Source organism: Crocuta crocuta, unplaced genomic scaffold, assembly GCF_008692635.1.
Source record: "Crocuta crocuta isolate KB4526 unplaced genomic scaffold, BGI_CrCroc_1.0 scaffold139, whole genome shotgun sequence".
Taxonomy (NCBI): Eukaryota; Metazoa; Chordata; class Mammalia; order Carnivora; family Hyaenidae; genus Crocuta; species Crocuta crocuta.
The window spans coordinates 8,587,638-8,610,293 of NW_027533258.1; the positions used below are offsets into that span (position 1 = coordinate 8,587,638).

Sequence of the window (22,656 nt, forward strand, 5' to 3'; positions counted from 1 at the left end):
CTGCCTCTTCCCCGTGAGCCTCTGCCACAGCGTGGCTAGATTTTGAATCCGTAGGTCACAGCTCATGTCCCTCACACCTTTTTACTAAAATATTCCGTGATTTCCAGGAACAGCCTGATGCCACTTTAATTTTCTTGAATTTTCTCCATTTCGGAAGCTGGTAGTCTTCTCCGTCTACCATTTGAGTGCTCGGAATTTTTTTTTTTCTGAAGTTCAGAAGTTTCATGAGATATTTCCAGCCCCTTTTGAAGAATGTTGGCCAGAGCTCAGTGAGTTTCTTTGATATGATGACTCCAATGTTTTTTCAACTCAAGGAAAATTCATTGCTTTTTAAATTAATTAGTTACCTAATTAATTAAATGTTGATTTATTTTTATTTATTTTTTTTAAACTCTTTTTTTTTTAATGTTTTTATTTATTTCTAGGAGAGAGAGAGACAGTGTGAGCAGGGGAGGGTCAGAGAGAGAGGGAGTCACAGACTGAAACAGGCTCCAGGCTCTGAGCTGGCAGTCAGCACAGAGCCCGACACGGGGCTCGAACCCACAAACTGCGAGATCATGACCTAAGCGAAAGTCGGACGCTTAACCGACTAAGCCACCCAGGCGCCCCAAATGTTGATTTATTTTTGAGAGAGAGAGAGAGAGAGACAGAGCATGAGCAGGGGAGGGGCAGAGAGAGAGGGAGACACAGAATCCGAGGCAGGCTCCAGGCTCCCAGCTGTCAGCACACAGCCTGATGTAGGGCCCGAACTACAAACTGGTCATGAAATCATGACCAGAGCCAAAGTCGACGCTCAACGAATTGAGCCACCCTGGCGCCTCATCATTATTTGGTCATTGTTCCTCCTTCTGTTTTCCTGGATCTTTATCCCTGTCTTTTTGGTCTTTCCCCTCCCATATTTTGTCCTCTCTGCCGTTTTCCTTTGACTTGTGGGAGATCATTCAGACCTGTTGTCTAAACCTTTTATTCTGATTACAGTCTGTTTAATTTGTGCCTTCGCTGTGGCTTTTAATTTGACATTTGTGATTCTGTCTCGATGCAGTGTGCCCAGTAACCCTAAGTTGTCCCCTTGTCGTGACTGTGTGTTCTGGTGGCACTCACTTATGGTCTTCTTGAATCTTGTGTTTAAGAATAGAAACTGCTTTCCCAAGATTTCTCCTTTTCTAGAAGGAATGGTCTTTTCTTGGGGAGATGGGGTGAGGGAGGGAGAGGACACTCCCTCGTTTTGGGCTCTTTGTTTGTACCTGCTCTGTCGGTTGCTCTTCGCACATGGAGATCAGCATCTGTCTACTGTTAGAAGTAGGGAAGGTTCTGGTAGGTTAGGTGGGCTTCTGCTGTGCAGTTTTGGGCCCAGAAGAGGGAAGAATGGAAGGCCTTGGTTGATGGCGGGAAGAAAGAAGGAAAGGGCCCAGGCTTGTTCACCTGCACCTGCTTAAGATGTGAGCAGGTGTAGCCATGGGGATTTCTCAAAAGCCCCCAAAGACTGGGCGCGTCCCAGAGGCTCAGCTCGGGGGTGCGGGAGTTCCCCACCAGCTGCCCTGTCGCGGGCTGCCATCAGTGTAACTGCTCCCCCTTTGCTGAGCCACACATGGCTCTCCTCTTCTTTTCCTGGTTTCTGTTACATAGTTGACATCTTCGCCTGTTGCACGGTATTGTTAGAAGTCAAACACACACACCCCCGCCCCCAATTTTAAATTTCCATTATAGGGAAAAGAGGGGGTTAAACAAATACCCTCAGGAAAAGCTCTTTATTCACTCTTGGTTTGTCCTAACATGTGTCTTCGAATGTTATTAGCAACATAAGGCACAGAAGTCGAATGACCTCACAACCGCCAGCAGCCGCTGTGAGTACAAAAAAAAGGCCCCAAACTTAACCTGGAAATGTACAGCATGGGGTCTGCCTTTATAGAGGATGTATTGGCAGCGCCGTTGAGAACGGGAAGAAATGACAAGTATAATTGGAGTCTGATGGTTGGACACCGTGTATTTCTTACCGCTTTTGATTCCGTCAGTTTTGTGTCCTGCTTTACCTTGACCGATGTTCCGCTCTGTGTCGGGATGCCACTCGCTGTCCCCAGTCAACACACCATAGAAAGACCGGCTCCCTCTCAGAACCCAAATGCGAACACTTCACCAGGAAGCGAAAGATCAGTTTCTCTCGTGAGGCTGGGACCGTCCGGAGTCTGCAAGAGGCAGCGGTCGTTTCTCAACCTGTGCTCGGAAACCTGTGTTTAATTCGCTGGCAAGAGACTGCGGTTGGGGGACTTCCCAGCTTGCGGGCTGCAGAGTGGGGAGTCCCCCCAGGCTCCCTCCCTGCCCCCTGGAAATCTGGGGAGTTCAGAGCAGCTAGGACAAAGTGGGGCAAACCCACAGTGGCAAGATAAGCCTTTAAAAAACCCATGTGGCCGTGTGCTTCAAAGTCCATGCAGCCACCCGCCCCCCAGGGTGTTAACTTAAGGAAATGAGACAAAAGGAAGAAGATGATAATGGAGGAAAGAACTCGTTGACTCATTATGTATAAATATAGAAGCATTCTAAGTCCCCGACAATGGGCTATTTTTAATGAATGTTTATTTAATGGAAGGAATATTTTGTAACCATTAGAAATTATAACTGAAGGGAGATTGTGAAGCAACATGAAAGGGCACAAAAGAGCTCATGTTAACGGGGCAAAAGGCTTCTGTGTTGCAATTATATAAAAATAGATGTTTATGTCAAATCGGAGAAGAGAACACATTGAAGTGATTACCAGGGTGTCGGGAGTTTTGTCTTTTTGCTTCCCTCTCATTCATAAACTGCTATTAAATAACTGTGTCACTTCAAAAAAGTAGAGTTGGTTTTGTAGACAAACAACACACCAGTAATCAGAAGAGGTTTAGCGACCCAGTGAAAAACTTGGTGTCTGGTCTGAGATTAAAAACATGAACCCTCTCTGGGCGCCCACCCGGCTCTTGATCTCGGGGTTGTGAGGACGAGCCCTACTCTGAGGGTAGAGATTACCAAAGATAAATAAATAAATAAACTTTAAAAAAAAATCAACACCCTCAGCGTTGACTACTGATCTTGGCTGAGCTAATCTACATACAAAGTCTTGATTTACCTAGCAGTCGTAAATATTTATAAAGTTTAAAAGGAATCTATCTAGAAACCCAGTTAACCTATAACAACTGACAAATATTTAGTGTCAGACAAGGAGTATTTTACATTGACTTTCTTTTAGCAACGGAGGCTGACGAAGCCTGAATTTCACATTGCGCACCGCAGCATCAAAACATAATTATTTGACTGCAGTCAGTTGCGTGGACCGATCACAGTGTGTGACATAGTTACTGTGCAATATCCTGATAGGACACAGAGAGTGGGTGATAAAAACATTTGCTTTGGGGCGCTGGGGTGGCTCAGTCCGTTAAGCACCCAACTTCAGCTCTCTGGTTACTATCTCACGGTGCGTAGAGTCAAGCCCTGTGTCGGGCTCTGTGCTGACAGCTCAGACCCTGGAGCCTGCTTCAGATTCTCCGTGTGTGTGTGTCTCTCTCTCCCTGCCCCTCCCCTGTTGTGCCCTCCCCCCAAATAAATAGACTTCCAAAAAAAACCCAACATTCGCTTTTACATATGTTCCAGTGTATAAGCCCATCTGGGTTGTCTACTGACCACACCAAAAACGAAGCCCACCCATCACACCATAGGATGAACACTGTGTCCAAAGTGTCAACGTGTCACAAGATACTGAAACTGCTTCGTCTGTGGATCTGCCAAAGTTTCAGCTAAGTGTCTTTATCCCCGAAGAGAAGATTAAGGAGACAGAGAAGTGCCTGTGGAAGAAGGAACACTGGTGTTGTGCTCTAGAAGAAACTATGGCGGACTGCGAACGCAGGCAGGTTTTCTGCTCAGTGGGTAGAACCTTATCATAATGAGAGCCACCCTCCGACTCAGCCATGGAAGCGATTCGCTCAGGAGTTTCCACGTTACCAGTCACTGGGAACATTCCACAAAATGTTAATCAGCCTGCTGTCAGAGTGCGGGAGAAAAGGAGAGGAGTCTGGCTTGTCACATGACCTCTTGCGGCTCTGCCATTTTGTTATTCTCTCTTTCCAGAATGTGTGCCTGCCTGCCTTCCTGGAAAATCTTAAGAGTATCCTAATATTTTCAGCTTAATTTTTTTTGGTTTACATTTTTTAAAAAGTTTTTAAATTTATTTTGAGAGAGAGAGAATGAGCAAGAGTGGGGCACAGAGAGAGAGAGAGAGACAGACAGACAGAATACCAAACAGTGTCTGCACTGTCAGCGCAGAGCCCAGTGTTGGGGTTCGATCCCACAAACTCACTGTGAGATCATGACCTCAGCTGAAATCAAGAGTCCGATCCTCAACCAGCTGAACCACCCAGTTTGATGAATTCCAGTTGCCCCATTTCTTTTCTTTTCATGTCCTATCCAAGAAATTTCTGCCTGCCTAAGGTTATGAACATATTGTTCTGGTTTTTTCTTCTAGAAGCTTTACACTTCTAGAGTTAAAGGTTAGATCTATGAACCACCTCAAGTTAATTTTTTGCATATGGCGGGAGGAGTCAGGATTATTTTCATTTGCTCACACAGGTACTCTGTTGTTTCAATATCATTTGTTGAAAAGACTTTTCTTTCCATATTCGACTGACTTTGTTACTGATACTTTTGTTGGGAATTGAGGATACACACGCCCATGTGCACACATACAAACAGGTCTATCCCATTGATCTGTTTGTCTTTCTGCCAGTACCATGCGGTCATGATTGCTATATATTTATAGTAAATCTGGGATTTTGGAGTATATTACCTCATTTTTTTATTGGCAAGATTATTTTGGCTATTCTAAACTATTTGCTTTTCCATGTACCATGGCTTGCCAATGTTTTTTTTTTAAATGTTAGGACTTTTTGAATGAATGAATGAATGAATGAATTTTTAAATTTTAATTCCAGCATAGTTCACATGCAGTGTAATATTAGTTTCAGGTGTACAGTATAGTGCTCAGCACGTAAGTGCCCTCATTAATCTCCATCACCTGTTTCCCCCATCCCCCCCCCCACCTGCCTCCCCCTCTGAGAACCATCAGTATTTCCTCTACAGTTAAGAGTCTGTTTCTTGGCTTTTGTCTCTCTCTCTCTTTTTTTCCTTTGTTCATTTGTTTTGTTCCTTAAATTCCACATCTGAGTGAAAAACCTGCCAGGATTTTGACTGGGACTACACTGAATCCATAGATCAATTGAGAGACAACAGGTACCTTTAAAACACTGAGTCTTTTCAATCCACGAATGCAGAATGGCTCTCCCGTTTCTTTAATTTCTCAACCAGTGGTGGTTTATAGCTTTCGGTGTTACAAGTCTTGCACACCTTTTGTTAGATTTATTTCTAAGTGTCCATGAGTGGACTGGGGAGACCCAGGGCCCAGGGGCCTCAACCCAGCCCATCCCATGGCTGTTGCTAGAGGTTCTTGGTCTTGTTAGCAGAAAGAATTCAAGGACAGACACACAACACGGGCAAGTGACATGAGCAGGAAAGCTTGTTAAAGCGAAAAATACACTCTCGAGATGTGAGAGTTGATGAGCGCTGGGGGTTGGGTTTCTATTTTTTATTGACATTTCTTACCAGGGGGNGAGTTTGTGCCTTTTCTTCCTTATTTGGCTGGGGGTCTTCTGTCCTGGCACCCACCACGCATGGAGCCCGATGCAGGGCTTGATCCCACGACCCTAGGATCATGACCTGAGCCAAAATCAACAGTCAGATGCTCAACCGACTAAGTCACCCGGGAGCCCCTCCCTCCGTATTTTTAAATCCGTATATATTGGTAAAACGTGAAAAAACTGAAATGCGTCCCTGGCTATAGTACGGAGGATGGATTGAGAAGATGCAGAACTAGAAATAGGAAGATAAGTTTGGAGAATGTTCTAGAAACACTGGCACAGCTCTGTGAGATATTAGTGGCAGAGCTTAAGAGAAAGCATGGGATTCAGAGATCCCGGGAGGCAGGGTCAGGTCGAGTGGCTTCAAGTGGCACACTTCTGGGGGAGGGGGAGGCTGAGTGACTCTGAAGATTTCTAGCGTGGGCCAGCAAGTGAGCGCTGGTGCCGTTGATGGGAACAGGGAATGCTGGAGGGGGTCAGGTGTAGGGGAAGGTGAAGAGTTTAGTTGAGAGACTCTGAGACTCAGATATTTGTAGGAATTTCAAGGTACAGATAAGCAGTCGGCACTTGGCTACCGGAGTCAACAATTTTGGAGAGCTGTATAGAGCAGAGATTTTTCAGGCTTTTAATCTGCATATTGAGGAAACTGAAAGATACGAAAAATCACCATGGTAATATTATAGAGTGAAAATATACAGAAGGGTGTGACTGCCAGCATTTAAGAGGAAGAGGACACTCTATGCAGAGCTTGGAGACAGACGGAAGGAAAACTGGGAGAATGTCACTGAATAGCGAGTCACGAGTACATTGTTGGGGCGCCTGGGTGGCACAGTTGGTTGAGTGTCCAGTCCAGCTCTTGGTTTTGGCTCAGGTCATGATCTCACAGTGTATGAGTTTGAGCCCCACGTCAGGCCCTGCACCATGTGCACAGTGGGGAACTTGCTGGGGATTCTCTTCTTCCCTTCCTTCCTCTCCATCTGCCTCCCTCCCCACCCTCCCTCTCTCTCAAATAATAAACTTAAAAACAAAACAAAACAAAAAACCCCCACAAATGCATTGTTAAATGGTAATGAAAAGTTTTCTAAGCAGCCCTTATACAGGTGATATTTGACAGACTTGGCTTAGACCTGCTGGTCTAAGTTGCAGCCAAGTGCTTTGAAATCACGTCCCTCATTTAGACTCCATCCATTCGTTGACTTTATCGCTTTGCATTTATTTTATCTGGCTGTGTACTAGACACTCCCTTGGGCATCACAGGTAGAGCAGTGAATGAAAGTGAGTCTCTGTCCTATTCTTTCCACAAAAGAAAGGCAGGCAAGCAAATATTTAGAATATGAAACATAACGGAGCCCAGGAGAAGCAGCTCCTGTGCCTTCCCCTTCTGTGCCTTCCACATGCTGTTCTTCCCATGAGGAACACTCTCTTCTTGCTTTTTATGGGCACGGCCTTAAAAACTCAGCTCCAGAGGCACCTGGGGGCTCAGTCAGTTGAGCGACCAACGCTTGATTTCGGCTCAGGTCATGATCTCATGGTTCATAAGATCAAGCCCTGCATTGGGCTCTGTGCTGAGCGTGTGGAGCCTCCTTGAGTTTTTCCCTCCTCTTTCTCTGTCTCTCCCCTGCTCACGCTAGTGCTCTCACTCGCTCTCTCCCTCTCTCTCTCTCTCTCTCTAAAGGGATAAATAAACAAAAATTAAAACACATCTCCAGCATCATTCTGGAAACTTTCTTTCATTACCTTGTTCTATTTAATTCTTTAACAGGAGTGGTGACTCAGACAGTGGGCCTCTAAAGCAATCACTTGAAAGGAAAAAAAAAAAAAAAAAGGGAGGAAAGGGAACCAAAATTGAAAAAGTACTATGTGCTTCATTACAAGAAATTCCGACAGTACAGAAAACACAAAGGGGATCACCCAGGATCCCACCACCTAGAAATAATCATTCTTCACATTAGGTTAACATCATCCAGATACATCCTTGTCGGTTTGTCTGTATGAAAGTGTGGCTAGAAATAATTTTGCATCATTAGGATCATGCTATATATGCTATTTTAAGTGTTACAAAGAGCTTAACTTCACTTGAAGGAGATTAGCATAGTATCAGCTCTAATTCAATTTTAAAAGAAGATTAGGGGTGCCTGGGTGGCTCATTTGGTTGAGCATCCAACTTTGGCTCAGGTCACCATCTCACGGTTTGTGGGTTTGAGCCTCATATCTGTGCTGACAGCTCGGAGCCTGGAGCCTGCTTTGGATACTGTGTCACCCTCTCTGTCTCTCTGTCTCTCTGTCTGTCTCTCAGAAATAAATAAACATTAAAAATTTTTTAAAAACTTTAAAAGAAGAAGATTACAGTAAAAAAAAAAAGCTCAACTTCATGTAAAGGATTCTTTACAAGATGTGGTAATTACTAAAAGATCCATTTAAGGTTAACAAAAAAGTTACATAAAACGCTGAAGCTTTGGTGATTTTGAAAAACCATAGGTCTCTATATGTTTTGCTTTTCAGCAGCAAGATGGGAATCTGCTGTGCATTATGGAGAAATTAACACCTTCAAATTCTTTCCACCTTTCTCCCGCCACCCAGCCTCCCACCTGCTTCCTGATTTTGGTTATAATGACATCGTCACTGTTTGCAACATTTATCTACCTTTTTGTAACGTAATCTGTGTATCTGCTGATTCCCAGCTCACTATTTAGTTGTCTCCAGCCCTCTACACCATCTCTTGGGTCATGGTCTCTGGCTTCTCCATCCTAGAGTTCTTTCTTTCTTTTCTCCCCTTGGTTGGCTAGATTTCGTCATCAAGCGGTTTTCTCGAGAAGGACCCTGTCATACTCTTTCCATCAACGAAAGCATGCAAGAAAATAATTAGAATACCAATAATAAGAAACAAGAAGTTTTCTCCTGTAGTCCGTCCGCCCACTTTATGCTGGCAGGACACCTTGGCCGGGCATACCTTTGCTGGGTCCTGCTTTCCTTTCCCTGAACTTCCGTCATTCATCCTGTGTCCCGGACTTGTGTTAAATCAGATTTTTCCTTTACTACAACTCCTCTAGCCCTGCACCACCACCACCACCTTTTATGAATCATAACCGCAGTTTCCAAAGAACATACATGAGCGCTTACCTTTTCCATCACGGCATGTGAGAGAATTGTTAATAGGGAGGCCGGCCTCCACTGTGAAACTTTGATGTAAGCCCGGCTATTTCTAGAGTCTTAACCACGCATCTCTGTCTTCCTATCTAGAGATAATCGATGACCTCGCCAACCTGGTGGAGAACACAGATGGGAAACTCCGCACGGAGACCAGGCGTATGAACCTAGTGGACAGAAAGTCAACCTCTTGCGGTAAGGATCTCTACTTTTATGGTTCTGCCTCCCGTCGTCACTTGTGCATTTCCTCTGCTTTCAGTTGCCTACATTTGTCTAATTACCATGGGGATTTGGTTGCTCTTTTATTGCAAACAGTCCCTTTTGATGAGGCATTGAAATCACTCAGAGCGACCCAAATCTTCTGAAAATGAAGTGAATGATTACGAGCATAGGAGAAGTATAATGCACCGTTAATTTTTTTTTTTCATTTAAAATAGGAACTGTCTCTGTATGCTTACAGAGAATATCAGCTTGGGAAATCGTGTGACAGTAGGCAGATTGCTGCTGGTAGATCATCGTGGGGGTTAAAGGCAAGCTTGCTGACTTTGTGCCTTTTTTCTAGTCATAAGCTTGATGGTGGAAGCTGGAAACTCCAGAGCAGTTAAGAGCCCAGTTTCTAAAGTCTGGTTGAGTTCACATCCTACATTTAGTGATGTTAGTCTTTGGCAGTCCCTTTACTGCTTAGTACCTTGTGCAGAAAGTGGGGCTATCCATGCCAAGATGAGAATCACTTGGCATGACTCTCGAAATACTGACCCACTGGCCCTGCCCTAAAGATTCTGATTAAGTAGAGCCAGAATGGATGTTCATTATTTAACAAGGACAGCAAGCAATTCCAACATAGGTACTTGCTATTCTCCCGAAGTTCCGATGCCGTTTTTTGTGAGGTTTGAATTCTATGTTGCCTGTTCATGGTGCTTTGCCCAGAGGTAAGTGACAATAAACGGTAGTGATAGTAGGACCGACCAATGCAATTGTTACTGGGTGCTTCATCCTGCAAAGGTGCACCAGGTTTATAAAGCCAATACCTTTATTATAAACCAAAGTATAATACCCCTCAAAACACTGGTGATCAGGTTATATTCTTTTCCCCTTAGCTCTTTTGCTGTGAAAGGATATAGAATGGATCCCTCTGATCCGTACCCAGTTTTAAAATGAGGATCCTCTGTGCCAGGGTCACTGGAGATGTACAGCTTGAGAAGCATTACCTTCTCTACCTGGTGTTCTGGTTTGACAGACGTCTAGAACTACAGGGTGACTGAGGACAGACAGCCACGGGCTCTAGAATCTCAGGAAGTAGAAATCTGAGGGACCTCCCTGCTCCCCTGTGATCACGTGCCTGTTCTCCCCAGCCCTGGAATTCTCATCCGCCAGATAGCATCCACCCTGTGTTTCTGTGCCTTGTGAAAGGGACACATCCTTGCTTTTTACTTTACCAACCTTCTCATGTGACTTCGCTCCGAGGGGACTTTGTTTGGCACTAGACCCTGAGACTTTGGAGACAGGGAGATGCACGTTTACTCCCACCTCCGTCTCTAACTGCCTTTGATCTCTTTAGAGATTTAGTCTTGTTGAGCCTCAGTTTCCTCACCTGTAAGAGAGTGGATAACATGGTTATCAACATTAGACTGTATAGAACAGCTGAGGTGTTTAATGTTGGCCATCTTTCCTGACTGTCCATATTTATGTGGAGAGGCCCTGCAGTGGGGTGGTTAAGAGTGGGGACCCTAGAGCCTGCATTTGCCTCCCTGGACCACCCCTCACCAGCTATGCAACCTTGGAGAAGCCCAAGCTCCCCTTTGCCTCAGTTTTTCCATCTTCAAAATGGGAATGCTAATGGTATATACCTGAGAGGGTTGTTGGAAGGACTAAATGAATTAATAAAGATAAAGATACAGGTTTAGTTACAGAGGATGTAGATGCAGATATATACACAGATACAGATTCATGGCACTTAGTGCGATATTGGCACTATAGCATAGTAAGCTGTGAGCAAGTATTAGCTATCATTTCTGTGTGTCTAAAGTAGGAACACTCATCCCGATTCAGGGACAGCTTTCTTGACGTCTTTTTTATGTGCGTAGCATTCATGCTGCTATTAGTTTGGAATGACCGTATATAGATGTGCGGGTAAGCTTTTTGTATTTGCAAAGTGGTGGCCCTCTGCACATGTTCCTCATGAAGTCGTAAAGAGGAGTGTTACTAGTGCTGCCAGTTTCTTATTTTATGGCATTGCTTAGTGTTGGTGTTTATACCCAGAAATGTGCATAAAATCTTCTGTCTTGAACTCGAAGTATTTTTTTAATAGAAGAAATTTAGAGACTCCCATAATTACTAAAATGCATGTTTTTAAAACTTGGCATTTTTAAAATAAGTTAAGTGTAAATCTATTTCATGCGCCATTTATATTTAGTTGTATATAATCTATAACACAATTATAGTTGGTTCTTGAACAATGCAGAGGTCAGGGGTGTTGACCTGCTGTGTAGGCAGAAATCTGCTTATAAATTTTTTAAGTTTATTTACTTATTTTGAAGGAGACAGAGAGCACAAGCGGGGAAGGGGCAGAGAGAGAAGGGGATCCAAGTATCCGAACTGGGCTCTGTGCGGACGGCAGAGAGCCTGATTCAGGGCTCGATCTCATGCACGGTGAGATCATGACCTGAGCCAAAGTCAGATGCTTAACTGACTGAGTCACGCAGGTGCCCCCTGCATATAACTTTTGACTCCCCCCAAAACTTAACAACTAATAGCCTACTGTTGACCAGGAGGCTTACCGATAACAGTTAACACATATTTTGTATGTTACACACATTATGTGCTATATTCTTACAATAAAGTATGCTAGAGAAGAGATGTTAAACTCATAAGGAAGAGAAAGTACATTTACGATACTGCACTGTATTTATTGACAAAAATCCATGCATAAGTCAAGTCGTGCTGTTCGAACCTGTGTTGGGTCAACCATATACATAGGGACTCAGAAGGGAGAAGTCCAGTTGTACAGCATTGTTAAATACTGTATTTCTTTATTTCTTTATTCTTTCAGTGGAAATAGTTAAAAGAGAATTCTTTCTCTTATCCCATCCATCTTTTCCCCTAAAATGTGCTAAGCAGTATCATCAGTATTGAAGATCCACACCCAAGTAACTAACCTTATAGGATATGAGGTTATCCTATATCTTATATCCAATGCCTGATACCTTTAAAGGAAAATTTATTGCATTTACATTTTTTATAGGGAAGCCTGTAATGATATCTATGTTTGCTGGCGAGCAGTGCTAGTTTTTGCATCCTGATCAAGGTTTATCCTGTGGCCTCCAAAGCTCTAGAGAGGTCAGACTCATTTAATGACACCTGCAGTTAACTTCTGAGTCTTCCACTGATCAGTATGAAGCCTATTTGAAATTATGACACCCTGTGGAATTTACTGAGTGGGTCTAGCAGCCTTTGCCAAAACTAATCTAACTTAAAAAAACTTTTCTTCTCACAGTAGAATATACATAACACAAAGTTTACCTTTGTAACCATTTTTAAGGGTGCGGGTTTGTGGCGTTAATAAGTACATTCCTGTTGTCCTGCGGCCGTCTCCATCTTCTGTCTCTGGAACTTTTTCATCTTCCCCAGCTGGACCTCTGTCCCCATTCAACACTAACCCCCCATTCTCCTCCAGCTGGCCCCCATTAGCCCCCATTCTACTTTCTTTTTCTATGAATTTCTTTTCCTGTGACGCCACCAGGTACCTCATATGAGTAAATTCATGCAAAATTTGTCCTTTTGTGTCTGGCTTATTTCACTCAACATAACGTCTTCAGTAGTCCTCTGTGCTCTCGTGTGTGTCACGAATTCCTTCCTTTTTTAGGCTGAATAATATTCATCTGTGTGTGTGTGTGTGTGTGTGTGTATACCACGTTTTATCTGTTAGTGTTTATCTGTTGGTGGACTTTTTGGCTATTGTGGTGAATGAGGTCACTATGAACGTAGGTTTACAAGCATCAATTCAGGTCCTGCTCAGAAGTCACATTATTGAATCTAATTGTAATTCAGCATTTTCATTTTGTAAGGGACCCCCATATTAACCTGTTCTTTTGTTTCTAGTCCTTAAACTCTTAGTACTGTCTAGTAGTCTGATTATTCTCCTGATAAAGCCCATTTGGGGGCAGGAGTCAGGGACTTCTATAGCAGAGAGGGGCAGGCAAGAGGGGTAGAAGTTAAAACCTGGACCCACCCCAGTTGAAAAGTGTAATAGGGAACCCTTCCCCCATTGACGTGGATCCCCGGAGAGCTACACCCTTAGGGTAAAAGTGAACCAGAAGTAAGGTGCCCTTGGCACCGAGAAGACTGGAAAAGAGCAAGGACAAAACCACAGCTCATGACAAGCTGTGGGCACAGAAAGGATTTACGTCATGGGCATCCAGACTCCGCGTGGGCTGGGAAACCCCATACCCTGCATTTGGTCCGGGGCAGATTCATGTGCTAGAGCAGCAGGTGCCTGGTAAAAGCAATGAAACGCCTGTCTGGAGGAGAGTGTATTTATCAGTTCTCTAAGAATCAACCCAAACCAAAATTTTCAGGGCAGTAACCGGCACACAGTCAAAGATAATCTCGCAGGGGCGCCCGGGTGGCTCATTCGGTTGGGTGTCTGACGTCTGCTCTGGACATGATCTCATGGTTTGTGAGTTCAGGGCCTGCGTCGGGCTCTGAACTGTCAGCACAGACAGAGCCGTGGCATCTCGGAGCCTGGAGCCTGCTTTGGAGTCTGTGTCTCATTCTCTCTCTGCCCCTCCCCTGCTTGTTTTCTCTCTCTGTGTGTCTCTCTCTCTGTCTCTCAAAATCTCTCAAAAATAAATAAATTTTTTAAAATGATAATTATTAAAAAAACATACACACAAAGATAACCTAGCAGACATAGAAACAACACAACATGAGCCAGAACCAGCCACAAACCACAGAAGTCAATCTGCACCAACTCACAGTGTTAGAATGATCAGGCACGGATGATAAAATTAACTATGCTTATTATATTTAAAGAAAGAAATGACAGGCTTGAAAAGATCTTCAGAAAATAGGAAACTATAAAAAGTAACAGGAAATTTGAACAGGGACCAAAATCCAGCTCCTCGGAAAAGAAATAAAACCTGAAATTCAGAACCCAGTGGACATGCATGGTAGCAGTAGAAGCAGAGAGAATCCATCAAGAGGAGGGTACAAAAAAAATAAACCGTATTCCCTTTATGTAAGCGTTAGCGATCATTTACAAGAGGGTAGCCAGATGCTACAGAGGTTATATTAGGATCTTGATAAGAAAGGTTTGGGATGACAGGGCAGCTCATTTGGTTAAGAATCCAACTCTTGATTTCAGCTCATGTCCTAATCCAAGGGTCATGGGATCGAGCCCCACATTAGGCTCCGTGCTCAGCATAGAGCTCCTCTCTCCCTCCTTCTGCCCCTCTCTTGCTCACGCTCTTCTCTGTCTGAAAAAAGAAAGAAAGGTTTGTGTGTGTGTGGGGGGGGGGGTTAAGGATTGTTCCAGGAGACTTGGGACATATAGCATAGTGGATCCCTTGCACTTCCCACATGTAGGGCTCAATTGATCGTTTCCATGTAAGCAAACGCGCACATGAAGCTGCAAGCACGGTGTATTTTAACTGGCTGCGGGGTAGGAGGTAAGGGAGTCCCTCACGTGTCCCTGTGTTACTGTTCACATCGCACTCCATTTGTTGAGCTCTGGGGGCTTGAGTGAGCTGAGGGTATCGGCCGGCACATCGCCATTTCGAGTGCAGAAGTAGATTGTGAACCGTGAAACGGTCTTTTGTTTCCCTACTCTCAGTGTGTCTTTCTTGCCGATCTGATATATATATACGTCCTAGACACTTCCGCAGCGAGGAAATTTCCAGTTCTTCGTACAGACCGAATTGCAAGGGGGCCATACACAAGGGCCTGGTGATGAATTTGTCTGTGCGCTTGTTAACAAAGGATTCAAGCACCTCTTTGTGAACCTTTCACTCAGGAGCCCGGGCTGTAAAAATTTCACTGAGATCTTTGGGCAGCTCTTCCTCCGTTTTCCTTGCCCACCCCCGCACCCCCAAAATTGTATCCAGTCGAAAGCAATACTGTCTTTGTCCCGCTTCCAAACACGAATCAGTCTGGTATTTTCCATTGGTACCTACGCATCCTCTCCGATCTGATACTTGTATCAAGACTTCTGCATAAAAGCGAGATCTTTGTGACCGCAGTTAAAATATTCAGAGTGCCTCGTCCTCATTAGAATTCAAAATAGAGCCTCGTCTGAGTCTGAAGGACAGAGCCAATTGTGCGAGGCCAGACTGAGTGTTCTGAATGACTTGGGCTGAGGGGCACTGTTGCTTCTCAGCATATTGACCATTACGTAATGTTGCCCAAGCGCACCGATTGTGATTTGAGCAACACTGCGGCGAGGCGCAGGGAATGAGCCCGACCGACATCGCGTCAGCACTGTCTCTACCTGGAACCCTTGGGTGTCACCCTTCAGCATGTTTTGGGGCGTGCTGGGCTCAGGGAAGCCACAGTAGGGGTGTGGAGCCAGAGCTGGTCACAACGTGCGCTCGGCCACTCAGGCTCAGAGAGCTGCTTGCCCTCTCTGAGGCCCCACTTCCTTCTTTATAAAACAAGGGGCATAACGACCAGGGGAATAATGGCTGTTCTGTGGATGGGTGGCGCGGGGACTGGCTCCGGAGCCTCCTCAGTACACGCCAGCGCCGTCTAAGCGTGGGCTTCAGTCCGTCGCCACGAGCCACCTTCGTTAAATGAGACTCGGAGGAAGGCAGCATGCAGAAGGGCTTTTAAGGAGAATAGTGATGACCTGAGTCAGTTGGGCGGCGATATTCTGAAGCTAGGAGGTTTACGCCCTCGTGGAATTAGAAATTGAGTTGCTTTCTCCCAGATAAACTGAAATGTATAATCTTGTGGCTGAAGCCGTTCCCAGGCATGAATTGGTAAGTGCCACTTGTATAGTGGGGCGCGGAAGGCACCGCCGTCCCTTTGCATGGCGTGAACACACTTTTTCTTCTGTTAGCTCTTCGGAACCTCACGTGACACAGATAGGAGGCTGTGTTCTGAGTTGTCTGGTTTATTTCGCTGACCTTGGAGACAATGTAATCTCTCAAGGAATTGTCTTTAAAACCCTACACAGGCACAGCTAATTGGAGATCCGATTACGGAGCAGAAGATTTGTGAGGCAGGTTCTTTTATTTCTCTCACTGCTGCTCAAGAATATTCTTCTGGCCTGTCATCTGCTTCTTTCTTTTATCCTCCGTCTTTGGGACAATCCAGTTAAATCCTTCAGCTCCTGTCTTCTTACGCACACCCGCATCTGTGTCTGTACCCAATGTCGTTTTTCCCTCGGTGTGTATGGAGAAATGCCTGCTCCTCTGCTAATGCACATCAGCCTTCAAAGCCACCTTGGGGGCAGCTGGGTGGCCCCGTCCGTGAAGCGTCCGACTCTTGGTTTCGGCTCAGGTCATGGTCTCACGGTTTCGTGAGTTCAAGCCCCACATCGCGCAGAGCCCGCTTGGGATTTCTCGGCTTCACTCTTTCTCTGCCCCTCCCCCATTCACGCTGTCTCTCTCAAGTAAATAAATAAACTTAAAAACGGAGGCGGGAGGAAGCCACCTTGTCCTCAAGTTGCATTTCCCATCTGCTTACTCTTCCTTCTTCCCTGTTAACAATGAGCATCACCTGTGTGCCAGGCACTGGGCTCCGTTGCTGGAGCTGAAAGGTGGGTGGGCGCACGCACGTCCTGCCCCGGGCACCGCAGGGCGGAGGAGAGGGACCCAGGGACTGCAGGGAGCCTGGGGGGAGAGGGATCCCAGTCAGCTTGGGGGCTCCCGGGCTTAGGAGGACGCAACGCGGGGGCAAGGGTCTGGGGAGTGAGGAGGATGGACTTCCCCGGGGTCTGGAAAAGTGAAAACGCAAAGTAAGCAGGATGCTATTTTGTGATCCCCTGGGAGGGAGGGAGAAAGGAAGGAAGGAGGGGCAGAGGGAAGGGGGGAAGGCGCGTGTCAGATCTGTAGAGGGATGTTTGCTAGAACGTCTGTAGCTAACACTGTTCCTTGAGAGCGGTGTGAGCGGGCCGGGCTCGGACCCGGCTGGCTGAGATGTCGATGCCTGTAGTACTTCCGTAGTTTAAATATTAATAGACATCTTAAGGAAAATCTACTTATGTCTTAATATTTTAGCGTCTCTAGTCGTTTTTTCTACCCACAGTATTGTTTACAAGGTGATGCCAGTCCCCTCTTTTTAACCTTTCTGTCTTTTTAACATTTTATCATAAGCCCTTTTTCCTTTTGGTATCATTAGTGACATTGTATCAAACAGATGTACCATCGTTTGCTTAGGATGGTCTCATTCTCGGGGGGCTGTTAGATCGTTTCCTCATTTTGCTGTGCATGTAATGCTTTCCATATGTCGGATTCTCCCCTGTCCTGCTGGGTCTCGGTTAGGATGCTTCCAGGACCAGAATCGGAGACTGGGTCTGGCTGTCTTGTTGTTTGAGCTCAGAGAAGGGACAGGAGGCAGGGGACCCGGGCCAGAGCCGCCGTCCCTGGGCGGGCAAAGGAGGAATCTGGCCGTGTTGAAGTCCGTGTGATAGGAGCTCCCTCAGAGTGGAACTAGAGGTTGGATCTGAACAGCCAGGAAAAAAGAAAATGAAACGAAACCTGCCTATTCCTTATTATAACAACATTACTTATTTCCCAAGTGGATTTACTGGGGCCCAAGGTGGGAGCCATGTTAAGTTGATAGATAATTGCCAAATCATTTCCAGCCCCCACTGGACTGCGAAGCGATGGCATGTTGTTAAGATCCAGTGCCGCTCTTCCCTGCTCGCTGCCCTTGAATAGCTTCTGGTATTCTAGAAGGTTCTATCCACCGGAAATCCCTTTTCTTCCTTGATTCCCGTGACACGACATCATCGTACGATCCATGCTGCCTCCCTAGCTGCTCAGCCCTTCCCTTCCTTCATTCTGGTATGTGCCAGACACCGAGGAGAAGAGGCTGGGAAGGCCTGGTGGCCGGCATCGGGGGGCTCTCAGCCAGAGAGGAAGACAGCAAGCTCAGGGCGTCACGAGGAAGACTCCCAGGTGTTCACAGGACTCAGTGGAAGCAGCCTCACTGGGGCCCCTCGTTCTGGAAAGCTGAGCAGGAATCCGGCAGAGGCGGGTTAGTATCCCAGGCAGTAGGTTTGCAGGAGGCACGAAGCCCAGAGATGACCCTCGATTTCACAAGCAAGAAGTGGGGCTGGCCGGCTGGGCCCAAGGGTGCCTGCTGGAGAGAGGCGTGGCCGTGAGGCGGGGACCAGCCCAGGGGGGCCCAGGCTGCAAACCCAGCCCCCTACAGGCTTGCGTTGCTTTTCCTCTTCGCACCTCTCCTGGGGACAGTACTTTGGGCTCAGTCCTCTGCCCTTTTGTTCTTGACTTTTTCTTCAAGCTTCTTGACCTGCTCTCTCGGACAGCTTCATGGCCAGCTGGGTGTTGTGCGTCTCAGACCCGGACTTGACCTGAAGCCCAAGGTCTGTGTCTTTGCCTCCTGCCGGTTAGTTTCTCTTGCTGGCCCCCACCAAGTGCTGCGTCTCCGTACACTTGCTACCTTTGCCCCCCACCCAAGCGGCTTCCTCTTCTGTGCTAGCTTCCAATTTTTTTCCGCTCAAAGTTTCCTTCATCCCTTCAGATCCCTTCAGAGGCCACACAGGAACCCTCATCATGAAGCAGGCCACCAGGATGACCTCCGGTGGCCGACGGGAGAGTCAACAGCAATTGTCGCCAAGTCGGGGATGCAATACCTCGTCGCCCGTCTGCTTATTTTCTTGGGAGAAGCCTGAATCTGGATCTTCAAGTGAAATCGTCCCATATTTTAGTGTTGACAGTAAATTAGCATTTAAAAAAAATTCCCGCGCGGGCCAAATGAAACGTGACCCAGCGCACTACGCAGGGGACCTCTCTTACCCATCCGTCCCATCAGCCCCTGGGCCTGTTCGGGAATAACGCTGAAATCTCTCTCTTCCCCGTTCAGTCACTTGATGTTCTCACCACTGTGTTTCCGGCCCTCGTCCCAGTTATGTGGCCATTAAAAATCATAATGATGAATCTGTATCGATACAGAAAAACGCGCATGAGTGGAATCTTGATCACTTTTATACACACGGTGGCCCCGCGTCTTCTGGTTCTGGGGTACGAACGCAGCAAGCATCCACCCTGCCAGGAGCGTTACAGAGAGAAACAAGATGGGCCTCTCTGTGTAAGGTGCCCTTATTTCTTAAATATGCTTTTCATGGCTGATTTAAAACTTGTTTCCCTCCCTTTTACCCATCTGCTGCGTGTTAGACGAAATGACTTTTCTCCGTCATGGGGATGATAGATGCTAAGTAGTAAAACCATAGAGTGCGAAGCTCACAGGACACACCTGCTCCTAAAACCTGGGGGAGACCCACAGCACTCCACGAATATATCGCGGTCGCCCCCGGATCCGTTTTAGGGGCTAACGTGTTCGGCTCACAACCTCCCCTTCTCTGGGCAGCCTTCAGTCCTCCCCTCACCCCTGCCGCCCCCCCCCCCCCCCCCCCCGCCACTACCACCNCAGATGTCTTGTATAGGTGACCGCATCCCTGTTGTCTGCTTTGATTTTGAGTCCCGACTGTGGAAAAGCCCATTTTCCTGCTAAGAGCATTTATTCAGGAAGCAGGAATGGGAGCGGTAAGTTCGAATGTTGATGCTTCGGCTTAATCCGGGCAAAATGAAGCCTTTGAGAGAAGCACAAAATTGGAAAACCTTTATTTAATGGAAGGTGATTGATAGGGGCTGACAGCCTCGGAGCTATTGCCATGACCGTCTCAGAGGCCTCCACGCCTCTCTAATCTCCCGCGAGGCTATCATCAAGGGGTCAGAAATGATCATAAAGTAAAATCACGTTTTGATTATTGTTTTTGCTTGGTGTGGTTTAGAAAGATAAGGTGTGATTTCCAAGAGCGGCTTCTGTTGTTATGGGAGTAATAATTACACCGTGTGGGCCTCGGTGGGTGCCGCTCCTGACGTGCGTGTTTGTGCGTGTTTCCTGGGTAATGTTTGTCCGCCAGTGAATTCACGTGATTTCAGCCGGCCCTACGGGACCAGCCAGTGCTGGCTGGGCTTAGAAGGACCGCCTGGGAGGAGTATGTTTTGCATACTCAAGGTACACTTTACCTCTGTTATTTTGTCTACTGCCCAAAGTGGGAAAGAGCACCCCAACCCCGGCTCAACAGGCCTTGCCAACCCAACGCAGCCTTTCAGGGGGTCACCATGACACCCAGGTGCTTCTCATTCGTATATTGATTTTCATTTATATTTGCAAATTGAAAGACACCGAAGAGTTGGCTTCTGGGGGCACCTGGGTGACTCAGCCGGTTAAGCGTCCGACTCTTAGTTTCGGCTCAGGTCGCGGTATCATGGTTCGTGGGTTCGAGCCCCACATGGTGCTCTGTGCCGACAGTGTGGAGGCTGGTTGGGATTCTCTCTGTCTCTCTGTCTCTCTTCCCTTCAAAATAAATGCATAAATTTATTTTTTAAAGAAAGACGCAGAATTAAATCCTGCCCCAACAGGGACTTTAGTCTGCATTGTCACATGTTGCTCTCTTGGCTGTAAATGTTGTTAAGGAGCGTCCATAATTTCTTTCATCAGAACAAACAAGAAAGGGGAAAAATTTTAATGGAAGATACGAGAAGGTTTGGCGGATTTTAGTCTGTAACCAAATAGGAAAATAAAGGAATGGGATTATGGGAGTAACTCCTGGGTTCTGTGTTCAAAAGGAGTTGCCAGAAAGAGGTTCCTAACACTTTTCTCTCAAATTGGGCTATTCTTAGTTACAGTTTTAGAAATGAGTTAATAGGCATTTTTTTTTTAATTTCTTGAAAAAAGTCTCTAAGATTTAAGTTTTTAGTATAGCTTTTCATGTCTCTGCCCTCTTAAAAATTATAACTGTGAGAAGGATTAAATGGACACGTAGCTGGTTTTAAGGTTGTTAAAGTCACAGTCATTCACAGATCATCTTTTTCATGTGTTATCAAAACAAAAATTCAAATATCAAACTACCGTGGCGCCCGGGTGACTCAGTCAGTTGAGTATCTGACTCTTGATTTTGGCTCAGGTCATGATCCCAGGGTCATAGAATCGAGCCTTGTGTCAGGCTCTGCGATGAGTATAGAGCCTGCTTGGGATTCTCTCCCTCTCCCTCTGCCCCTCTTGCCCATTCATGCACGTGTATGCTCTCTGCCTGCCTGTCTGTCTGTCTGTCTCTCAGGGAAAAAAAAGTCAAATTAACCTTCCTGATTTCCTGTGTCCACACAGCCAATTTTTGGTGTGTGCTCAGAGAATGGGGCAGTTTTACTTGAACATTAGCTGCGAGAAACAGTAACCATCACTAAATAGAGTCGAATAGAAACAAACAATATTAAAGAAACAATTGTCATCATTTCAGAAATCATAAAAATCGGGGGCTCCTAGGGGGCTCAGTCGGTTAAGAGTCCAACTTCGGCTCAGGCCATGATCTCGCGGTCCGTGGGTTCAAGCCCCGCATTGGGCTCTGTGCTGACAGCTCAGAGCCTGGAGCCTGCTTTGGATTCTGTGTCTCCCTCTCTCTGTCCCTCCCCCGCTCATGCTCTGTCTCAGAAATAAATAACCATTAAAAAAAGAAATCATAATAATAAATACGTGACCACAGTAGTGTCTGACTCTGTCCACAGCACCTCTTGCAGACACATTTGTTGTTCTGTCCGTGAGTCAACCCCCACTTGTATTTGCGCTCTGTCCCGCAGCACGCTTCATAGTGATGCCCGTGTGGAAAACAGCTCAGGGCAAAGCAGTGCTGAAGGTCCAGAGAATCTGCCCCTGCGACTTCCCGTTGATCCTAAGGCAACATGCCCATCGGAACTACGCGTGTTTAAAGGAAGTAGGAGGGCAGTTTAAGGGAATTTGTAGTATTCAAAAAATAAATAGATCATTCTTCCTCACCAAGCCCTTGGAGATGCAGTGTTTTCAACCAGATAAGAACCTTGAAAGAAGTCGACTCTAGATGTTGTTGCATTAAAGAGAGCCTTAAAGATCCCTTCCTCAGTTCCAACAGAATCTCACCAGTGACTCAGTGTTTATATTTTGGCTCCTCTTTTCTTTCTGTCTCAGAGCCAAGCCATTGTGATGATTTCCAGCCGTTGAACCAGCATTAAATTCCTAAGAAAAATTGATTTGGGGCTCATTTTCAATCACTGATGAGTTTTCACTGTCCGTGAGTGTGAACAGTGAGATCAATTTCTCCGGATTAGCAGCAGAATGATCTTTGTATTGGACTTGAGTCTCAGTGGTCCGCGACACCGGCCTCCTCCCGTGGCAGGCACCCCGGGTCTGTGTTCATCCCTGCACATCGGGCCCGCGCCCGTATCGGCCTTTTGTCTCCAGAACAGCCTCAACGTGGTCTTCGACTTTGGGCCTCGAAGCAATAACAGTCCCTTTCAAAATGACTTTTGGATTTCCAAAAAGTTACATATTTTTAAAGTTTCTCGTAGGTACGGTTCTAAGAGTTTCCATGGTTTTGTTGGCATTTGTCAGGCATAGCTTCTTAACCTGTAAATATACAGAGAAATGGAAAGAAACCTGAGAATGGTCACTTTTAAGAATGAATAAATATGGTGGTCACGCAACACAGTGAACGAAATTAGTGCCACCAAACTGCATGCTTACAGATGGTTCGTGTGGTGAATTTCATAGTATGTATTTAACCATAATAAATTTTTCTTATTTATGAAACAAATAAATTTGATTTCATTAAATTATGGCAAAAGTATAATAACAT

General features: G+C 45.9%; 1 protein-coding gene across 1 annotated transcript in view; it reads left to right on the forward strand.

The window, feature by feature from the left end:
* The window catches only part of STX8 (syntaxin 8), a 233,480-nt gene that overhangs the window by 127,753 nt on the left and 83,071 nt on the right, over positions 1-22,656 (forward strand). Inside the window, exon 7 of the mRNA XM_077746725.1 lies at positions 8,898-8,999. Within this exon, the coding sequence (XP_077602851.1) occupies positions 8,898-8,999 (102 nt within the window). The remainder of the gene's footprint in view (positions 1-8,897; positions 9,000-22,656) is intronic.